Consider the following 23294-nt stretch of genomic DNA (forward strand, 5'->3'; position numbering starts at 1 on the left):
TTACTGGTTGAAAGCAGAGGGATTTGACCAATAAACTGTCGCTGAAGGAGATACACTTTTAACTGCATTCAATGATTGCTATTATATTTGACTGATGAGCTTTTTTCTCAATTCCACTCAGTTAACTTCATAGTTCATGGGCTTCATTTTCATGCAGTGACATTGTGAAATCTATCATGACGTTTGGTAACAGTGAGTATATGGTTGTTATCATAAGTTTCAACGATTTTACAGATACCAGTTTCCGATAAAAATGACCTTTTTTAGAAAAAAAAACTGTTACATTTACTTAACAACAGTCTCTCGTTTTTGAACACTTATGAAATTACTAGCAATTCAATAGTGCAAATAAGAATAAAACTTTTTGACTAATTGTAAGAGCACTGTTACTATATTTTGATTGCCTATAAATTTATTAATTGATACAATACTTTTCAATATGTCGAATTCATCCTAATATCATAAAACTACAACTGGAAACACAATTATATGATGATGAATAATAAGATAGTAATCGATTTGCATTTTACGATGCAGTACTTCTGAGCAGTAAACAGAAACGCCTAAAATATATTAATTTACTAGTAGGTTGAAATTACTTTCAAAGTTTCAATTTGAGATAAGAATTAAATCCTTCAAATGAATTCAGTAATATTCGTTTCGATGTCGAAATATAAGTACATAAACCACATACAGAGTTAACTGACTCCCACACCTATAATTTACTGATTGAAAGCAGAATCCTTAAACCACTGAATCGAACGTGTGACACAACAAAATACAGTTTGATAAGATTTCATGGATCACTAGTTTTTAAAAAATGAACGTCGTAAGGGTTCATTGTGTTTACGCTGCACTCATAACTTAAGTAAATCTATTTCTTCTGTAGTTAAATATTCACAAATCATTGACCGTCCTATGATTTCAATAGTTCTATAACAACACTTATAGAAAAACAGAAAGGCAGCTATTATAAGCAAAGATGGATAGTGGCTAGCAGTGGAATCCAGGACACGCGTTTCTTCCTATTTGGGACTCGTCAGCTGGATGTACCCGCATCGCAGAGTTGATGTTCACTCTGGGACTCGAACCCAGCAGCTATTTGTAGCTTTAATTATCGACAATAAAATTAACATAACGAAGCACTTACATTTTCTTAAATCTTGATAGTTCATTAGGTTACTTAGAATATTTAGGTTTATGTTTAACTGAATTAGTGTAATATGAACTATGACATAAACATTAGAGTTATACCAGTTTTTTGGTAAGATTGATTATATTTGCTCAAAAAAATACTACTGAAGATGAAGTGGAGCTATTCAATGAAATATTGGTTTAGAAAAGATATTTGTTGAAGTTAAAAGGAAGAGACATTAGAAAAGATGTACACCTTTAGTTTCCTATTATTGAGATAGAAATCGATTAGCCATATGTTCAAATGAAAATTTTAATACGGTGATCAATTGAATATAAAATGTAATCAAGTTTATTATCTTTATTATAATCATCATTATTATTATTATTACTGTCAATGAAGAGTAAGTTTATGCTTCATCAAAACATCAAATAGCATCATACCACACTGCTTACCAATTTACCGGTAAGTATGTACATACATATATATGAAATATTAGTCTTAACTTGAGAATAAATAGGCAGTAACATGGTTATTAAATCAAATAAATGCCAATAATTCAATATGAACAAAAGATAAACACGCGTCATCTATTTATTATGAAGTATGCAGGCGATTCAGAAGACTGAACACAATCAGAATTTAGTTATTTATTCTCTGAAGAAGTGGCTTACACTGAGTCACGAAACGTCAGAAAATCTAATTTTTCTACTCATTGGGATATTACAAATATATTAATTTATTTATAACAATCTACCCAATGCTCAATTTATTCAAAATTATCAAATCAAAACTTGGTAATGATACCAACAATCAGAATTTCATATTGTTGCTTAGAAATGATCCAAGACGGGTGTAGATGGGTTTATTGATTCCTTAACCATATCAATATAAGCAATATTGTAGATAACAGTGTTTCCTATAGTTATCTATCAGTATTCTCATGTTTTCAATAGTTTAGTGTTTTTTTTTAATTTTTTATCTAAATATCTGAACAAATTGGTATATCATTAGACTGGATTACTAGAAATGTATTCAACTGATATAGAATATATTAATATTCTGGTAAACTCCACCATCTCATTACATACTATCTAAATGGATAACCAAAGGAATTAATTGTTTTAAACAAAAATATTTCATATCTATCCATTTCCATCGACTGAGATGTTTGGGCCATGTGTTACGTATGCCTGAACACCGATTACCACGACGCACTATGCTGACTAGTATTGGGGATGGTTGGAAGAAAGTTAGGGGTGGCCAAACCATCAGTGCTTGAAGTCACTAACTTCTAGTCTGAGCCATGTTGGTAGATGCAGACTACTTGGTTGGGGTCCGCGTGACTATCGTAACCAATGGTTGGAGACTCTGGGTTACATGGCTCAGAATTGATTACAATGGTGCAGGTGTATACACTCTTAATCTTCCCTTAAACTGTGAGATTAAAATTGCTTCATAACTTTCTTCCTTCCTGTTCTATATCCTTACATACAACCCATCTTTTATATACTACCGCCACTAAATTAACTACCTCTGTGAATCCGGTGTTCATCTTGTTGTGCTAACGAGGTATGGCAACTTGGATCGATGCATAAATGTGCCTGATCCTACGTTGTAGCTGACTGACTGATTTTCTTTTATTGTTATGAATGGAAAAAACAAATTTATTTAGAATGAAAAAAAAGAATGAACTTACTATTATAACTTGTTGTTCATTAGAACAGTCAATGATATATGATTTACAATCGGGTTGTACATGGATTAGTTCTTGGTCAATAGATAACTCAGGAGAATAAGACAATCGATGAATAAGTTGTGGAATGATAAATGTTCGAAGATATATCTTGATGATGATGATAATAATAATAATGGTAATTGTAAAACAGAAAAAAGAAAGCATTTAATGATTAAATGCGGTAAAACACATAAATACATGAAATAATAATAAGGAAAAAATAGAGAGGTATATTTATTTATTTGAACATATAAATATTGGTACAAGGAAGCACCAGATACATATGCGCCACACAAATCTCATCTGATTTGTGTGATGACTATGATACTGCCAAGGTGCCCAAACTGAAGCAGGTGGTTTTCTTAAGAGACCACACCCGGAGCCTTTGACCTAAAGGTCTGACCCACAAGGCAGTGAAGCATCGTAAGGAGATGCAGTCCCATGGTAGCATGTGAGAGCATTTCGAGAGGGAGAGCGGACTCTCCTCGCTCTCGGCCGTACCAGGGCATTTGGGGGCAGAGAAATAAATAATAACAACTCATACAGTTTTACGACAAAATAATTACGAAATAGATATTAATGGTTACCAATAACAACATCGCGTTAGGAAACAACTAAACATCGGTTCTTGACTAAACATTGGGGGTGGATTAGGTGATCGAATCATTCAGCTTCCAACCATTAAATTATATTTAGCTGTTCTATTACGTAATCAGTTAGATTTTAACCCCTATGAACTTTAGCAATTTTTTTGATGTTCTAGAATTATCTCTCGTGAGTTCTATTATTGTTTTCAATACTATCTTTTTAAAATCCAATTAATTTGAATTGAATCTTCAATGAATGACGTATTATATTTCAATACCAATAAACTTTGTTTGTATGAGTTTATTAACTTTTCTGTATGATTTTGTTGTATCCCGTGGGAAATTATGAATGGTAAATTTGTGAACTATTTATGCACCAAAGTGATATGTATATTTCCTATTGTATACTTGTTAAGTAACTAAACTATTCGTATTCGTGTTCCTCTTATCCTGAGCTTTATTTTGACCTATGAACTATTATTATACGATATACTATTCTTGAGTTATCCCCAGTCTATTGATTACTGTTCCCTCTATTCACAGTTACACTTGGTTAAATCTTGTACAAATGTTATTTTCTATTTTATGGTACGATGTGGTCAGTTTGATTGTTATATAAACCCAGTATGTTTGAGAATAATGATTCATATTGCAGAGGCTGTTATTGGTGTTTTGGACTTAACTGGCTGGGCTAGGCAGGTAGCAGGACTGATAAGTACTCAAGACTACTCATACGGCTTTTGTGTATCATTGCTCCGATCGATAAATCACTGCTCTCCCATTGGCGGTCTTATCACTCACATATATCAACTGGACAAGAACGCACGCACGCACATATTATAACAGATTTCAACTCTAAAGAATTTTAAGTTGTACCTAACTGGTGAGAAACTAACAAAATGAAATGAATTCATGTATATTCTGGCCAAGTCGTTGAACTTGTTCTCTTCAGGTTTATAAAGGGAGTTATGTATGTGTAAGAAATACTTGTTCTAAAGTGAAAAAATAATAATAGTTGAACTCATAGGTCGATCTAAGCTACACCAGCATTGAAAACCTGGAAGCACTGAGCGGAGGTGCTTCTAGGTTTCCAATGATAGTGTAGCTTAGATCGACTAATGAATTCAGCTATTAACATTACTACAATCTGTACAAATCCCCATTCTGATAAATAAAAAATACGGTGCTAACTAAATGGTCATTCTGATAGCTATTATGAGTTGCCTTCTATCCACATGAATAAAATCAATGACCTAGATATTGTAAGCAAAGATGGATAGTGGCTAGCAGTGGAATCCAGTTTGATGCGCGTTTCGTCTTATTTGGTACTCGTCAGCTGGATGTACCTGTCCCAGAGTGAACATCAACTCTGACATACAGGAGAATCCAGCTGACGAGTCCCAAATATCACGAAACGCGCGTCAAACTGGATTCCACTGCTAGCCACTATTCATCTTTGCTTACAATGCTTGTGAATTAAGGCTATATCGAGGCAATATGCACAGTATGCACATATGCAAATCAGAGACTGACCAGTTGCAGTCCTAAACATCAATGAGAAGATTTAAACAAACAATACTAAGTGAATTTAATGACCCAGATAGTTTTGCAGTAATAACTAGTCTCAAAAATACAGAAAAATATAAATGTCCTTTTACAAAAATTTTGCAAGTAATATCACATAGTGCAAATTAAACAACAAAAGTGTAAGTGACCTTAACTTGATAACAATGGTAAGACACAAACAAAAAACAACAACCAACAATCAGAACTTACATTATTACTACCAAGTTGAAATGTTTCTGGTGAATAATGAAGTGAATTCAGAATTTCGTGAACGATCTTTAATGTCGAGAAAAATAATAAACTATTGATCAACAATGTTCTACGAAGTGTTGTATTTATGAAAATGGAAATTGATGAACTTATAAGATTATAGAAAGCTTACTCTTTAAGTACAGAAAATAATACAGAACTATTACAATGTTTAAACTGATAAATACTTTTCCTAAGTTGACTTGTTTACGATTATTTTCTTTATAAAAAACGAACCAGTTTATCAGTGTCTCTTTTGAAAAGTTGATCAAGTTAGTCTCTATTCTTTAAATCACGTCATATTTATGAATTCTAACTATGAGTAGGTATTATTTATTTCACTTTCATTCTTAGTAAGACACAGGCTATCTGTCAATACATCTTGATTGTTTTGTTGTTTTTTGTTACACCTGTTACTCCTCATGAAGGAGCATAGGCCGCCCACCAACATTCTTCATCCAACCCTGTCCTGGACAATCCTTTCCAGTTCTTTCCAGTTAACACTCATCCTTTTTCATATCTGCTTTTATTTCAATACATCTTGAACTATGCGTAAAAATTTAATAACCCCTATCTCATTGATTCGTCAGTACCACATACTGTAATCAACTTTCGTTTGTTAAGATTATTATATTTCATTAAGCCAATATAAAAAAAACATATTAAAGAAACTGGAAACACCGAAAAAGAAGATAACAAAAATGTAATTCAGTGGAATAGAACGGTCTGAATTTTGAATCATGTTGCATTCACTGTCGTATGATGTGGTGTATAGCAGTATATTTATGGTTTCTTTTGCCTAGAACGTACAAGAATTTACGTTTACTAACAACAACTGCAAACACTAGTATCTTCAGTATAGAAATACTTCATTTCATAATTTCGGAAACGGACCTGCAAGTAGCTATTTTATCAATATGATTTTTAATTGTTGAAAGTACTTAGTGAAAATCTAATCTCTAAGTAGTGAATATCCATAATGAGACTGTTTAACAAAACAGTAAGATAGGTAGTTATCGAAGGATCACTTGAATAAAGAGGTTGATTACACAATTAGCCAGTAGAATCAAACCCTAAATTTAAACTGAACATCAGAAGGGAATTATCGAGAAAAGTGTAACTAAACAGATAATAAGATTGTACTGTATTATCCCATATCAAGCAAGACTGTAATGGAACAATGCATTTATAAATGATTAGATAAGATAATAGAATTATCAACATAGAAAATAAAAACGAATGAGCGATACATTTGTTTGAGCATTTGAACACTTACAGATTTATTCAATGATTCATTCTGTTTTAATTCTCTTATTTTTGAACTATTCGGCAGTAATGAAACAAATCTATTACAAAATTCTTTTAGAGATAATCGATCCGGATAACTTTGTTTAACTGCTTGTAGAGTATTAATTAATTCAATGCCACGAATTTGTGCACGTATTAAATTGACACATATACGTGCTGGACTAAGCACTAAATTTTTATTTGGATAACGTTTCATTAATTCAAATAAAAATGAATTGGATGTATTATGATTAATGTCATTGTTATTAATATGATTATCGTCATTTGTAAGACGATCATTAGAGGGATAATTTATTTGCATCAATTGATTAATAGGTATTTCTTCATTTAATTCACATAGACCAGCTGTAGATACAGGTAAAAAACAATGAATCCAATGCATACCACTTGGTGGACCACCATCATTAAAACCGGATCCAGGATCATTCGGATTATATGAAGCATTGTGTGCAGCACAATCATACAGAGAACGTGTTAATGTATCCTTTTAACATAAAAATATTTGAAAAAATATCTTAATCAAATAACTTGAAAGTGTAATTAAATAAGGAAAGAAAATTATCATAACGGTTTTGAGATTATAAGTGTGTTTATTTGCATCTTACAAAGTATCTTATTTGAATTATTGATTACAATTGAAATGTCCAGTTTTGCCAAGAACACAATACAGAGTATTTAGTTATATAGGGAAACACTGAATGCAAAAATTATATCTGAAATAATTTCGATTTTCAACTAGTCAGTTTGGTGAGATTGTAATTTATAGACAACATTTGAGCAACGCCAAAGTGACTTTGAAAATGTCTACCTACTAACTAGGACTAAATGATAGTTAGAAACTAGTAAGAGGAATTAGAAATATGATTTACAGTTGATGGTTAAGAGTTCGAAATTAGATTTAGGGTTTTCATCGCGAACTGACATCAGCTAAAATGTCAGAACGACATTTAGCCAAATGGATGAATGAATTTCCCACCAAAACTCAAGACCCGTTATCTTAAATCTGATTGTTCCATCCAAAAATTGTAGTCTCGCTGTATATGCATATGTATATGTATATTTATTCCTGTTAATTTGGTGTATAGAAACACTATGAGTTATTTGACGTGAAGGATTTCGACCATGACATGTTTACATTTGCGTATTTATTACCATAGTATTGTTATTAAGGTTTACTGAACATATGCAGCATCTCACAACGCATAGGGACACACTAATCTTTTTATTCATTATAAGACTTAAAGTATAAATGAGGAAAATTAAACTTGTCGAAATTTATTTTGATTAACAATAGACAGATCATGAGTTGTAATGTTAAATTAAACGTTATTGGTTATAAATGAAGTTGGTAGGAATTATGTTATTTGAATTATGTTCAACAATTTTGGTTTCTATTATTTCCAATCGCTGAAATAATAATTTATAGATTTAATTTCTAACGAGTTATCGTTTTCAGGGATCAAGTTCCCTACCGAAAATCACTAACAACAATATTGATTTATGCTATGGGGCCCGAATAAGCACTTTTCTAACGAATAATTTATATGTGAGAAGTGAGTAAGGTAATTGGAAGAATATCTTGTTTTAGCACGGATAAAAGTTAATATAATTGATATACTATAAATATAAGTTAATAAGAGACATCTGTAAAAGCACAAAATATATTAACAGAAAACATGTTAGAATAACGAAATGAGAAATCCACAAGAAGGAAACAGATCAAAAATAGTTGAAATCATGATTTGATCTAAGCTAGACCACCATTGAAAACCCGGAGGCACTGAATGACCGTTTCTTCCTAAAATGGGACTCCTCAGCGTTTGGCATCCATGATCCCATGCGCGACACTCAAACCCAGTCTCGCACGCGAACGCCCAACACCTAGATCACTGATCTGCCATCCAGAGGTGTTAATATCTAACTTTTATTAATCCATGATATTGAACAACCCTTCATCCGTTGCCTGAGGTGGATAAGTCGGCTCAGAGATCAAAAGATTAAGCGCTCGCGCACAAGACCGAGAGTCCTCGGTATCTGAACGTGGACGCACATTTCTAAGGGGTTCCATAGTTGTACGGAACGGTCATCTTGTCCTTACAGGTTTTCAATGGTGATACAGCTTGGAATTACTCTTGATTTCAAATATGAAATCAAATCCCCATATAGATCAAAAATAGTTGATTTAGAGCACTTCATTTAATCGGAAAAAAGATCAAATGAATAAAAACTTTTGAAGATCGGCTAGATACCGCCTTCAAAATGGTGAAAAAGATGTTCAAATACCTTATTCACTGTGGTTAAAATGGAACTATTCTTTTTATCAGAGAATATTGAAACCTAGGAATTATTCATGGATTAGTTTTTTCAAACTGGTTAAATTATTTTTGATGCGTATTTTGGCTACTTAATAATAATGAGTAGATCAAGCATAGACCTCGATTTAATAGGTTAAATGGACTGTTACACAATGTAATTTGAGAAGAGTTTCATTTAATTTAAGACCCATCGGTTAGATAGAGAAAACAGAAAATATATGGTGTTATCTGATAAGCCTATTGAGGATCTATGAAGCACTGAATTTATTAATGAAAAGTTCCTCAATAATGTATTTTATATAATATATTAACACGATACAAAGAATAAATTCTAATAATTACAAAAAAGAACAGTAAAAGCTACAAAGCACCTGATTCATGAGTGTGTATTGCTAAGAAGATCCCAGGTTATTAAGACAAAGGATTTCAAATCCCTTTTGATTCTGAAAATTGTTCTTCTACCGGTGATCAAAACTACCTTTGAAAGGAACCAATACCAGATATTTAAACCGGATTTTCCAGACGACTGTAAGCGGTATGTTTTTAACTTTTCCTCTGTTAATCTCGATAGGACTCAACTAGAGGTTTTATCATTAGGTCCTAAGTTTTGTGATATTCGTAGACATGTGGATCATCTGAAGACTGATGTCCAGTTTGAAAATCTATTTACCCAGACACAAGACCTTACACCCACGACAAAAGTAGAACATGAAAGGTTCAAAACCACGCTGGTTGACTGCTGTAACCAATTTAAAAGCAACAATCATTATACAAATAGTATATTGACTGATAAACATCGTGAAGCTATCCGGAAACTAAAATTGAATGAACACATTCTTATCACTAAACCTGATAAAGGATCCGGCACCGTAATTCTAAACAAAACAGATTACTTAGATAAGATGAATAACCTACTGCGTGATCAAACTAAATTCCAAAAGCTTGGTTCATGTAAAGACCACAATGAAAAGACTGAACGCCAACTAACTGAGGCATTAAAATTTTTAAAACAACACCAATACATCTCTGAGCATACCTATAATGAGCTCAAGACTTCTGGAACATATACTCCTCGACTCTATGGCCTACCTAAGATTCACAAACCTGAGGTTCCTTTACGCCCAATTCTGGACATGTCAAACTCACCATACCATTCAACAGCAAAATGGTTAGTGAAATTATTGGAACCATTACACCAAGAACTGGTTAACCACAGTGTTAAAGACGTGTTTGAATTTGTGGATTCAATAAAAAATAGGAATATAAATGGTAAAACCATGCTATCACTAGACATAGCATCTTTGTTCACTAACATCCCCCTGATTGAAACTATCAATTACATATGTGAACAAGTGCTAGAAAAGAAAATAGGGATACCGATTCCAATAAATAAATTGAAAGAACTCCTGTTGAAATGTACTATGAATATCTACTTTAAGTTTAACAATGAATTTTACAGACAAGTAGATGGAGTAGCAATGGGATCACCACTAGGCCCGATCCTTGCTGACATTTTTCTGGCCAAACTGGAAAATGGACCGTTAAAAGACACCTTAAGTAAGCTAGACTACTACTGTCGATACATAGATGACACACTAATCGTATGCGACGAAATGGTTGACAAACAGGAGATGTTAGACTTTTTCAATAACGTCCACCCAGCTATTCAATTCACCAGCGAAGAAGAGAAAGACAATAGTATAGCTTTCCTCGACGTCCTACTTTCTAGAAGGAGAGATGGTTCCATCAAACGAAATACATTTAGAAAGAATACATGGACGGGTCAGTATACCCATTTCCAAAGCTTCACTCCTCTTCAGTATAAAATAAATTTGGTTAAATGTCTCAGTCACAGAATCAAGCTATTATGTTCTGAGGACACTGTTGAGAGTGAAATAGATATACTGAAAAATACATTGCGAAGGAATGGCTACCCGGATAAGTTCGTTAAGAAATACCTAGTAGAAAGTACTGTTAAAATAAGAAGAAATTGTGAAACAGTGAGTAAAAAAACCTTGTATTTGAAACTGGACTTCAAAGGTGACATAGCGAGTGATATTCTAACACGCCGACTGAAAAGATCGGTTGAAAGGACGTTTTACGCCGCTAAGCTACACGTCACTTTCTCAACTAAACCAGTACTCACACAATTAATCAAGGATAAGTTACCGAAGATGGGCTCTTCCATGTGTGTATACCAATTCAACTGCTCCTGTGGAGCTAGTTACATAGGCCGTACTCAGAGGGCTTTATCCTTGCGTATTCGTGAACATGTACCAGCATGGTTGGGAAAAGGAGTCACTAAATCCATTAACAGCGCCATCCTTTCTCACTTGGTAGACAGTGAACATCATATCAAAATAGAAGAAGCCTTCTCTGTTTTATATCAAGTTCCGAAAACTCTACCTCAAAGAGCTAGATTACGATTACTTTACATAGCCGAAGCCATCTGGATCAACTCTAGAAAACCAAATTTATGCATCCAAAAAAAGTATATCCAGCCACTATGTTTACCTTGGCCTACGACTGGATCACCGGTTTCCTAAACTAAATATTATAAACCTCCCCCCCCTTTTTTTTTTCTTTTTTTCTTTGTTGATCACCTCTATCTTAATCTTCACATCCATCATTCCCAATTCCTTTATCGTAATTATCTTGATAACATCCCCTTTTATTACATATTATATTCACACAACAATCTTATTATTATTACTATTACTATTTATCATTATTATCTCACTTGACAAGATGAAATTCTCCTACTATGCACTTTATTCACACAATTTTTTGCATTTTCATTTTTTCGAAATTACTATTAAATCGATTGTGACTAGACACTTGATTACAAATCACTTTGACCTTTATTAAATGACCTTTCTAATTTACAAATAACACAATTTTAAAGTATATATATGTCGTAACAGATGCAAACGTTTACCATTTTTAACATATAACATTGTCAAATTCATTAATACATGCCTCATTTTGGACTTTGTAAAATATTATAATAATTATGGACTTATAACTGTAGAGCCTGATGATGAAGTTATTGAAAACAATTGTTCGCTCAAATATTGTTCATTTTTGAATTATCTATGGGGATTTTTAAACTACTATACAGATCGTTAAAATAATCAAATTTTTATCAATCACTATGCGATCGAATGAGCGAACAATGGATTATAGAAAGATTATAAAATCGGGTAGTAGATTTAAACCGAATAGCTACATTTCAATTTTATTAACCGGTAACTTCCGAAATTTCATACCATAGATCAACTTATGTTTAAAATGACTTTTAAATGAATCAATTTTTTTATAATTCATACTTTGCATAAGTATCGTTTTATAAACAAGAAATAACTATGCTTGCCAGTTGTTTGCATTACAATAACCGTTCATTTAGGGTTCAATTTATTGTCAGTAGTGGTTACTGCTTCACACTTCAATATAAGCTTCAGTTATCGATCGCACATTCATATACATATGTCATTCACTTACTTTCGAATAATTCTATTCATTCAGTCTTTTACTTGAAAGTTCAACATCAATGCTGTAAAACAGTTACTCTACAAACATATCCTAATAAAAATTGATCATAAATGACTGTTTCAAATTAATGAATAACAAATTTTTTATTGAAAACAATCTTATCACATAGAGTATCACAAGAAGAAAACTACTATAACAAAAAAAGAACTAACCATTATGGATTTCACTTCAGAATAAACACCAATATGACTTGAACTATTTGGTAGAAAAGAACTTAAATAATCTTCTTAATACTTTAACAAACTGACAATCATACGTAAGGATGCACTAGAAGGGATATAGAAAAGAGTGTAATAAAGTAATGTTCAATGAGTAAAACTTTATTTAACACGAATCGAGGTAGACAGTGGTTGAATGTATGTAATACATGAGCGGTAATTAGATCATTTAATGATATGGATGACTAATAGGGTTTGAAGTTGTGCAAGACTGAATGGGTTTCTTTCTGAATGTGTATCCTTTGAAGAATTCTGATCTCAATTGTTTACTATATTTAACAAAAGCAAATGGAGTAGGGATATTTTCAAGAAAAAATCTCACAGGTACAGCCTCTTTTCTATTTCTGGGAATCCCCAAACACAAAAACTCCGAGAAGATTATTATTATTATCATTCGAAATATATTTATTATCAACGACTCACAAGACATTATTACTATGAATAAACACTGAATGCATCATGATAAATGTCGAATCATAGACGTATATACGAAGAAGAATGTGTCGAATTGTTTAAAAACACCATAAATTCACTACTCTTCTAATCGGTAATAATTTCTCTTAACAATTTCAACAACATTTACTCTCAGACAAAAATAAGTTAATTTTCAACATCCAACTAATCACAAATAAAAGGTATAATTACAAAATAAAAATAAAAATTCATCTGAAAGTGTAAAAATCTAACTACAGAGAAAGATGGCAATCAACACTATGTAATCACAAACATACACACACATACATACTCAACTTTTTCGCTATCATACAAGTTAGTAAATAATCAGTAACCATAGTTTTCAGGCGGTAGGTGGTGTGATTAAATCATTACATTTTTCAATATAAATATTGAACGATAGATGAAACATGTGGTGGTGTACAGACAAACTAATACACATCCCTGAAATGTAGAGTCTGTTTAAATTGTTCTATATTTACACAATAGTCAAATATGTTTAGTCTATTGATTTTATTGACCTATAATATCATAACCTGATTTACATGTCACCGTGTCATACAATGAGTATAATAGATGAAGAAATGAAACTTTGTAGAAAACAAGATACCGGTAGTAAGGACAGAATGATGACTAAATTGAGAAACAGATGCATAAAGATAACAATAAAACTCTCAAAATGAAACTAGAATAGCCTAATGGATCATGATTTCAACTAACTAACTTTTATTAAATGAAGATGGAAGTTTCAAGGGTAGTTTGAGGAAGTTGTTGAGTTTCATTTTTATCCAATATGATACGGTTCGATCAGAACTTAATTCATCTCAATAATCTTGCTTGGAAAACGAAATCAATTTGTGACAAGATACGTTTACAATCATAAAATCTTTTTTTTTTAATTCTCTGTATTATATCAGAAAATGTTTCAATAATTAGTTCCGGATAGCTATTAGCACAGTACACGAATGTACTGTGAGTTCTGAACTTATTTTAAATAGTAGTATTATCGTTTTAAGGTCGACTCACGTTGAGGTGAGAAGTTTTAGTAAATTCACTAGAAGTTCAAAGAAAAATATGCTTTTATGGGATATAAATGTTCACAGGAATGACACTTTTATTAGCGTAAATTCAATGAGTCAATAATAACTAAAATAATTAAAACTATAATATTAAACAACAGAAGCAATAAAGTATCACTAATACTTACACGGAAGATTGTTCTAAGAAATTTATAAGTTTCTTAAGACTAGCTGATGATCGATGATAAGGTGTAAACCAACTCCAATTCGGCGCATATTCAATTGGAGTAGTAGATAAATTATGATTTAATACAAACGATGATCCATTACGTTTAAATCGGCGAATACTTCGTAAATCTGTTTAACAAAGAATGTTTAACACCAGTATAGGGTTTTAGAGGGATCATAGAACTCTAATGGGTTTTACGTCATTGACTGGCACTTTCGTTGTAGTATGGTACTCCTAGGCAGTACACATCCACGACCCCTTACATTGGGATCAAAACCAGGACCTTCGGCTTCGCGAGCGAACGCTTAAACTCTAGAGGACTGATTCGGAATCCAACAGCGTTAACGCCTAACTTTAATCAATAGACGATATTATGCGACCATCTTCTATTGTTTGTGGTGGATAACTGTCTCATATCCCAAACGATTAAACTCCACTGGTTGTGGATGTCCACTGCTGAGGAGTCCCACATTAGGATGAAACGACCATCCAGTGTTTCATTACTTATAATAATAGTCCTATTGAAATCAATTTGTAATCAAAAATCTATGTAAAATGTCTAAATTCAAAATAAACAACTCATAGTAAGAAAAATTTAATCATGCTGAAGAAAAGAAACGCGTTAAATTATTTGAGGACATATCATCCGAAGAAATGACATAATTTGAATATACGATAGCTACTAAAACGTAATAATTAATTTGTTAATTGGTATATTCATGAATTCGCATGTTATGTTGAACAGAGAACTAACATTTAAGTGTCATTATAAAGAGGATATCATACTGATAACATATCAAATGTGATTATAACTATATGTACAAGGTGGCCTGCTTGAATATCTGGGTTACCTGTTCCTGCCATCTGATCAAATAAAATTTATTCAATGTAAAAACTCTGAATATGAACACTACAGATGCAGATACACTCCAGCCTTTGTACATTATGAAAGTAAGCATACGTGAAAAGGTTTGCTTAAAATACAGTACCTTAAATGAAATTAATCTGTGACGAATACCAACTACAAATCAAATCTCCAAAAATTGCCTTCAAATAAAATACATATATCCATGAAGATTTTGATAAGTAATTACCTCGATTTTCATACAATTTCCGTTGTGTTTGATACATTTGGCTGAGTGTATCATATAATTGAGAAAAGTCACCATTTTGAGCAACTGAATCCAACAGGCAAAATAAACCAGGGAACACTGTATTATTATATACATCGTTGTTAGTTGTAGTTAAATTTTTATATGGAAAAGAATTTGGAGTCTAAATGAAAATAAAAACAAAGGAATTCAGCTAAATCATCAACCATTAAAACTTCCATAAGTAACTATTAATTCCTCGATATTCTGTATCGAACGATTATTTATGTGGTAATTAAGTACTTCTAGAAGTCAGTCACTAGTGAGCATATAATTATATATTATTTCTCAAAAGGGGGTTTTTTGTGGAGACTTAGTATGTTCATAGTTGAAACCGAAAAACGGCCGCCCAGGGGCTTCCAGGTTTTCCATGGTGGGTCTAGCTTCAATTGACTCATGCTTTCAACTATGAAAATAATAAATCTCCACAAAACCCCTTCTGATAATTAATTAAGTACTTGTTAATATATTGAAAAGCAAGATACCAATAAGTAAATAATTCATTAAATTACTAAATAGGAATAAAAATACATGAATTATAATTTGAATGACATAAATTATATGATGTAGTGTAAAAATGGAGATTTAAACATCTCCACTACCCCTCATACAATCATCATGCACTTACAACTAGGAAACGTAGAGAGGTAACTCGTCCTAATGGGTGATGGCACGTTGATATCGTGAATTAATTAAAGTTAGGAAGATAAGCCGCTGCAAGCCAGCTCAAAGGTTCGAAGGTTAAGTGTTCACTGTAATATATCTAGGTCCTGAGTTTGTTTCTTGTTGAAATCATGGATACGTACGACTAAGAAGCCACATACTACGATGTAACAGCCATTTATTGTTCCCCGATTTTCAATAGTTATCCAAAAAAAAGTTAGCATAAGAAGTGAACCTCTAAATTTTTCGTGACAGTCACATACATTCAACAGTCTCTCAACATAAAAGTGGGGGGGACCATACAGATAAAGATTAAATACTTTTCACCGACATTATAACACAACCTCAATAACCTTTAAAAAAGTAAAGACAATGTGCGAATCATCATGACACCATTCATTTATACATCTACTGCCATATGAATAATTTAATTTAATTGAATGCCGAAAATTTGACGTGTTCTATGTGAATCAATTAAAACTTCACAGATCTGATCATGATGATCTTGGTGATCGAAATAATCAATTCATTAGTTTTAGATAACAGATATTAAAAATACAAGAAAATCACTTATACACTTAACGTATCAACATAACAGTTAGAAAATTCCCCATTCAAAGGAATCTTATAATTAGGAACTACGTAATCTATCAATGTTATATAGAGATATTAAACTGTTTTCTATTCAAATGATAATTCGTGAACAGTAACAACATTCCATGAAAATTTATTGGAGTAAAAAAAGGTGTTATGTTAACGGAAGAAGAAATACGTAACAACAAAAAGTAGATAAACAAGCAAAATTAAATGTTCACTTTCCAATACCAAATCACAAGTGTCTAAACATGCTTAAGTAAGATTGTGTTTATACTATAAATGTTAGTAAACTGTTTTTTTTTTAACAAAAAGTGATTTTAACATCTTAGTGACTATACAAATTAAAATTCCATTACACAATTTCAACGGATATATAAAATCATCAAGACGATCAGCAAAATTTCTATTCGTTCCTATGTAAACCTCATATAACATCATGCATTAAGGTAGTTGATTATGACAACCATAATGATGATTGGATAGTGGCTAGCAGTGGAATCCAGTTTGACGCGCGTTCCGTCCTATTCGGGACTCGTCAGCTAGATGTACCTGCATCTCAGAGTCGATATTCACTCTAGGACTCGAACCCAGTAACTTTCGCTCCAAATGCCATTGCGTTCTCCACTCGGTCACTGAGTCATGCTTGTGAATTTAGGTTATATCGAGGCAATACGCACAGTATGCACATATGCCAATTAGAGACTGTCCTAACACATCAATTGGAAGATTCAAACAAACATTGCTAAGTGAATTCATAATGATGATTACTTAAGTAAGGTGAAAATTATTAGTTTAATTATTTATAGAGTCGAGATCATGAGTTAATTGAATATAGACCACCATGGAAAACCTGAAAGCACTGGACGGCCGTTTCGTCCTATTATGGGACTCCTCAGCAGTGCGCATCCACGAACCCACTCTCGCGGGACTCGAACCCAGGAGATTTTTAGTAATTTTATATAGTTGAGATCATGAATCAATTGAATCTAGACCACTATGGAAAACTTGGAAGCACTCAACGGCCGTTTCGTCCTAGTATGGGACTCCTCAGAAGTGCGCATCCACGATCCCGCCTCAAGAGATTCGAACGAAAGATCTAACAGTTTCGCGCGCGAGCGCTTAAACACTCAAGGAGTCAGTCACTAGTGAGCACATGATCATTATCAGAAGGGGTTTTGTGGAGATTTTAGTAATTTATAGAGTCGAGATCATGAGTCAATTGAAGATAGACCACCATGGAAAACCTGGAAGCACTGGACGGCCGTTTCGTCCTATTATGGGACTCCTCAGCAGTGCGCCTATTCTTCAATCAATGAATACAGATACTGACTATGATTGAAACATGAAAAAAAAACTCTAAAACCATTTTACTTATTATTTTATTAATGAAAAAACTCACAGATTAAACAAAACTGAATCACCTGGCCTCTCCCTCTTATTTAAAAACACAATTAAATCAAAGTATAAACCTCAAAATGATTAGTTAAACATAAACTGGTATTGTTTACCTTCTTCACAATAAAGCAAATCAATAACCAAATGAATACGAACTTTTTTTTAATTGTTGTCAATTATATTTACTTCAAACTTGAAAAAGAAAAATGAAGTTCATTTATTGAAATACAACGTTGAAAAATAATTTCTGTCTAGTTCTAATTTTAGATTTTTTTAAAAAAAAGACTGATACAAATGGAATGAATTAATCAAGATAAACAAAATTAAAACTTTCACATCTATCATAATCATCACTCTTTTTTTAAATATTAGGCATAGCAACAAAAAAAGATTACAGAGAAAAATTATTTTTGAGAAATGATTTAACATTAAATAAGAGACAGACCCAGTTGCAGTCTTAAAACATCAATGGGAAGATTCAAACAAGTAACACTAAGTGAATTAAATGTGTTCTGTTTTTTTTTTTAATTTCCAGTAGTTTTTGTCGGTACTTTTGTAGAACATTCCCCAGAATATGTACTATATGATATATGTCTTAAATAATGACATTTTAATAAATGTAATAATATATGACGAAATTTTTTAATACGTACAGCATATATAAATATATTACATGATGTTTGTATAAATATTAAATGCCAAAAAATATCAGCAATATTATAAACAAGTCTTAATGGTCCACGTAATTCCATTGGATCCATTATAATAGATGGTAATATAAATGATATAATATAAGCAATACTTTGTGGTAATGATGCAATCAATGTAGTTACACATAATATAACTAAAACAATCGATGCTGATAATTCTTTTTTCTCTTCAGAATTTTTCATAAATTGACGTCGATTTTTTAATAATTTATGTAATTTAATCATAAATGCAATATTACAACCCATTACAATGATAAGTTGAATTAAACAAGAATCCGATACAAATGCATGATATATATTTAAGAATAAATCATCATAATTTAACCAACATATTAATAAATTATTAGATAAATGCCAACCAACTACTATACCATATGGTAACATTAATAAACAAGTAATAATAATAATAATGCTAATTAAATACCATGCATAATGTTTAGGTATTTTATTATATTTTATAGGCATATATATACATAAACAACGATCTATAGCCATTAATATCAATAAATTACCACCAAGAGCACATGTAAATGAATAAGCAAATCTATGTAAACGACATAGATCTTCTGATATATTAAATGTAAATAAATAAACATTTCCTAATGTAGCATATGGTAAACCTTTTGATGGAAATACCCATAACCAACCAAATAATATTTGTGTTAATGCATCAGTTATAGCTAAAGTACCCATATAAATCATTTGTCTTGATGAATTTGGAATTATATATATAAATATTATTGCTATTAATATATTACTAATAATACCAAATATAGAGTAAATTGGAAATATATATGCAGATAAAAATCCTAATATACTTGATGTAATACACATAATATAATCATTGGATAGACCATTATAAAAATTTTCACAATCTTCAAGTAAATCCCATGGTGAATCAACAAATAACCAATCTGATCGATTAACCATTTGTTAAATTGATAATAATGATTAAGAGCAGACTACAAATTTTATCCGACTTGATATGATAAAACTTTTGACTAGTAATTTGTTCTCCCAAAAATAAATTGAACACATTCCATAGGTAACATCATTACGTTGAAGTAGTTAGAGAAATTTGCATTCGAATAAAATAAATCTTTCACAGTAACAAACAGACATATTGCAACTGCGATATATCGATTTATAGTGCTTCTTGAAAAAGTGATCAATGATTATTGAACAATTCGTAAAGCGTTGATTTGAGGAAACAACTGGAACTTAATCTCAAGTTTTGGAAATAAACAAACATCTGTCATATATATATATATATATATATATATATATATATATATATATATATATATATATATATATATATATATATATATATATATATATATATATATATCACCCACCCATTACATATAATGAAGCAAAAGTAATAAAGAAAATAGGGGGTCATTACATATAATGAAGCAAAAGTATTATCCATTCATCTCCCCCCTGTCGAAATCTTTTTTTTGTCATTTGATCTCCAGAAAAGGTGAGGAATACAATGGAGAAGTACAAAAATAATGAAAAAAAAATTACGCCCTATGTAACAAACCGATATACAATATTGCAAACGTAGATTATTATCTTTATCTGTATAGTTGATATTTATAAAGTAAGTCCCCTTATTCATAAACAAGTACACACGTATACACATGTGGATATCCAAAAAGATAGTGATCATACTAAAAATAAAATTAAAGTACAAACTGGAGACGTATTAAATTCGGAACAATTAAACAGTGAAAAAAAAGTAAATGTTTTAATTAAAAAAATAAATGATAAGACTAAGGCCAGATTCGGCAACAACAATTTTATTGACAACAATAAATATGCGCACATATCTATGTATGGATGTATTCGCTTATAAGGGGATTGGCTAGTGATAACCATCTGAGTAGGTTAAATAACACAGAATTATCCAATAATTTCATTAAAATTGAATCATTCATTATTTACAACACATAATAAAACTGGTATGATTGGGAGAGAGGGAGAAAGAGAGAGAGAGAGAGAACACACAGAACTACCATATGTTTAATTACGATTCAATGAAACAGAATTATAGTGAAACATGAATGATGATAGTAACAGAGATAAATAAAATGACACCAACTTAAATAACAATAAGAAACGAAGAAAAGCGAAAACTAATAAAGTTCAAATGCGATTAATTCACGAGTTGTATATATGTAGAATAGAAAAAAAAACGATTCGACCATTCCATGGTATTGATAAAAGTCATTTTAAAAAAGAAATTTATACTAAGTTGTGAGTGGAGCCGAAAACAAAGTCAAAAAGGGTATAATAGATTTTAGGTCAAATAATAATTGTTTTTCTTGTATGTTTTCTAAGAATAGGGGCTTCAATCATTGTTGTATTCATTAATAATAACAGTAATAATAATTATTATATCCTAGTGCAGATGGAAGTACGGGTTACTTCTGGGATCTATTAATGGACGATTATTCTATATATGTTCTTATTGTTTAACTATTGAGTAACTAGTTTGTGTATATCTATATTCATCTTATGATAAGCTTCATTTTGACCTATGAATTATTACTGTACGATTTACTGTCCCTAAATTATATTCAGTTTATTGATTATTGTATCCCACGTTCACAGCCACATTTGGCTTGATCTTGTACAAATATTATTTTCTATTTTATGGTGTCATGTGGTCTGTCTGTCTGGAATATAAACAGAGTATGCTTGAAATCGGTGTTCTGGACTCGATTGGAAGGGCTAGGCGGACAAAGGACCAATAAGGATGCTAGACTGCTCATACCAGTTAAACATCATTGATTTGGCACAGTGTTAAGATTAGACAAGTCGTATTCCGATTGGCCTTTTTCTTTTTTTAGATTCATAACAATAATAATAATCGACATGTGTAGGAGAAAAATAAAGTATAATTAACATTTCGAATGAATGTAGTATAGAAAAAAATTAATTATAGCAAATAATACTAATAATTAACACTGTGGGAGACAACAAACCAGATTCCAGCGGAAGAAGAAATCAGGAAGAGGCGCTGGAAGTGGATAGGACACACTTCGAGGAAATCACCCAACTGCGTAACAAGACAAGCCCTCACATGGAGAAGAGGAAGACCAAAAAACACATCACGTCGAGAAATCGAGACAGACATGAGAAGAATGAGTAAAAACTGGATAGAACTAGAAAAGAAGGCCCAGAACAGAGTGGGTTGGAGAATGCTGGTCGGCGGCCTATGCTCCATCGGGAGTAACAGGTGTAAGTAAGTAAGGTATGAACATTTAGAGAATGATCACCGAAATTCATTGAAAGTAAAATGTACATATTCGAATATCTTTTTTACAGTATTTTAATAATACAGCTAAATAGAACAATACTGATAAAATTACACAAATATTAAACAAATGTACTGTGAAGAAGAAAAACAATGACATAATACATTCATTTCTATGCACTTACTATTTCAGGAAGTATGTGAAGGTTGTTGAATTTCATTATTTCCAATGAAACACTGATCTTAGTTAGATAACTACTGAAAATATACGCAGTATAACATTGTGCATTATTAAATATTGATTACATTTAGAAATTTAAACCAATGGGTATCACTTCAGTAGTCTGTAGGTTAAGCACCCAGTATGAGGTTTTAAATATTTTGGTTTTCGGTACCTGGTAAGATAGCTCATGAGTATACACTGATATGGAGTTTCATATTAGTTGTCCATTGTAGGTTTTCAATGGCTTTTTAACGAAAGTCAATTCACAATGTAAGACATACAGAAAAAATCTCAAGCAAATAACCTACCGTAGACAATGTAGTATTGTCCATGAAATTTAAAATATTCTTTGTACGACAAAAGTTTTCATATGGAATAGGTGAAGTTAAACCATCCTGACAAAAAAGCGGAAGAAAAAAGAAATGATTGAGGAAGAAATTGTTGTCGAAGGAAATAACAAGTACGGAGAAACAATGAAGATGGTATGAAATTTTGGTAAATCTTATGGTTGTGGCTAACAGTAGTATCCAGGATTCCAGTTCCACCTAATAGGGAATAGGATGTACCTAAACTTGCACCAATATTTCCACTTTTAAACGTGACCAGTGCAATAAATGAACGCTTGTTTAGTAAACAATTTACTGGGTGGTGAAAATAACACATTGTATTTGTAAGATATGGAAGTGTATTCTGTGCTTTTTCCCCCCAGATTTTGACGTCCTCATCATATAGTCGATCACCAGGAGAAAGAGAAAGGGTGAGAGTAAACAACCTTGCCTAACACCGGTCTTTACTTCGAACAAGTCTGTGAGCTGTCCTCCATGCACGATTTGACAGTTTAGTCTATCATAGGAATTCCGTATGATATTGACTATCTTCTCAGGCACGTCATAGTGTCGAAGAAGCCTCCATAGTGTT

At 31.9% G+C, this 23294-nt stretch overlaps 1 protein-coding gene across 1 annotated transcript; it reads right to left on the reverse strand.

The window, feature by feature from the left end:
- Positions 1–601: 601 nt before the first annotated feature.
- On the reverse strand, positions 602–19587 carry Smp_196080 (putative gpcr; the record flags this gene model as incomplete). The annotated part of the gene is made up of 8 exons (XM_018799645.1): positions 602–715; positions 2835–2981; positions 5237–5302; positions 6552–7067; positions 12603–12663; positions 14329–14497; positions 15464–15644; positions 18829–19587. 8 exons carry the CDS (start codon positions 19585–19587, stop codon positions 602–604), a joined length of 2013 nt encoding a protein of 670 aa, XP_018651413.1.
- Between the last annotated feature and the right edge of the window lie 3707 nt (positions 19588–23294).

Source organism: Schistosoma mansoni, chromosome 3 (assembly GCF_000237925.1).
Source record: "Schistosoma mansoni strain Puerto Rico chromosome 3, complete genome".
NCBI classification, from domain to species: domain Eukaryota; kingdom Metazoa; phylum Platyhelminthes; class Trematoda; order Strigeidida; family Schistosomatidae; genus Schistosoma; species Schistosoma mansoni.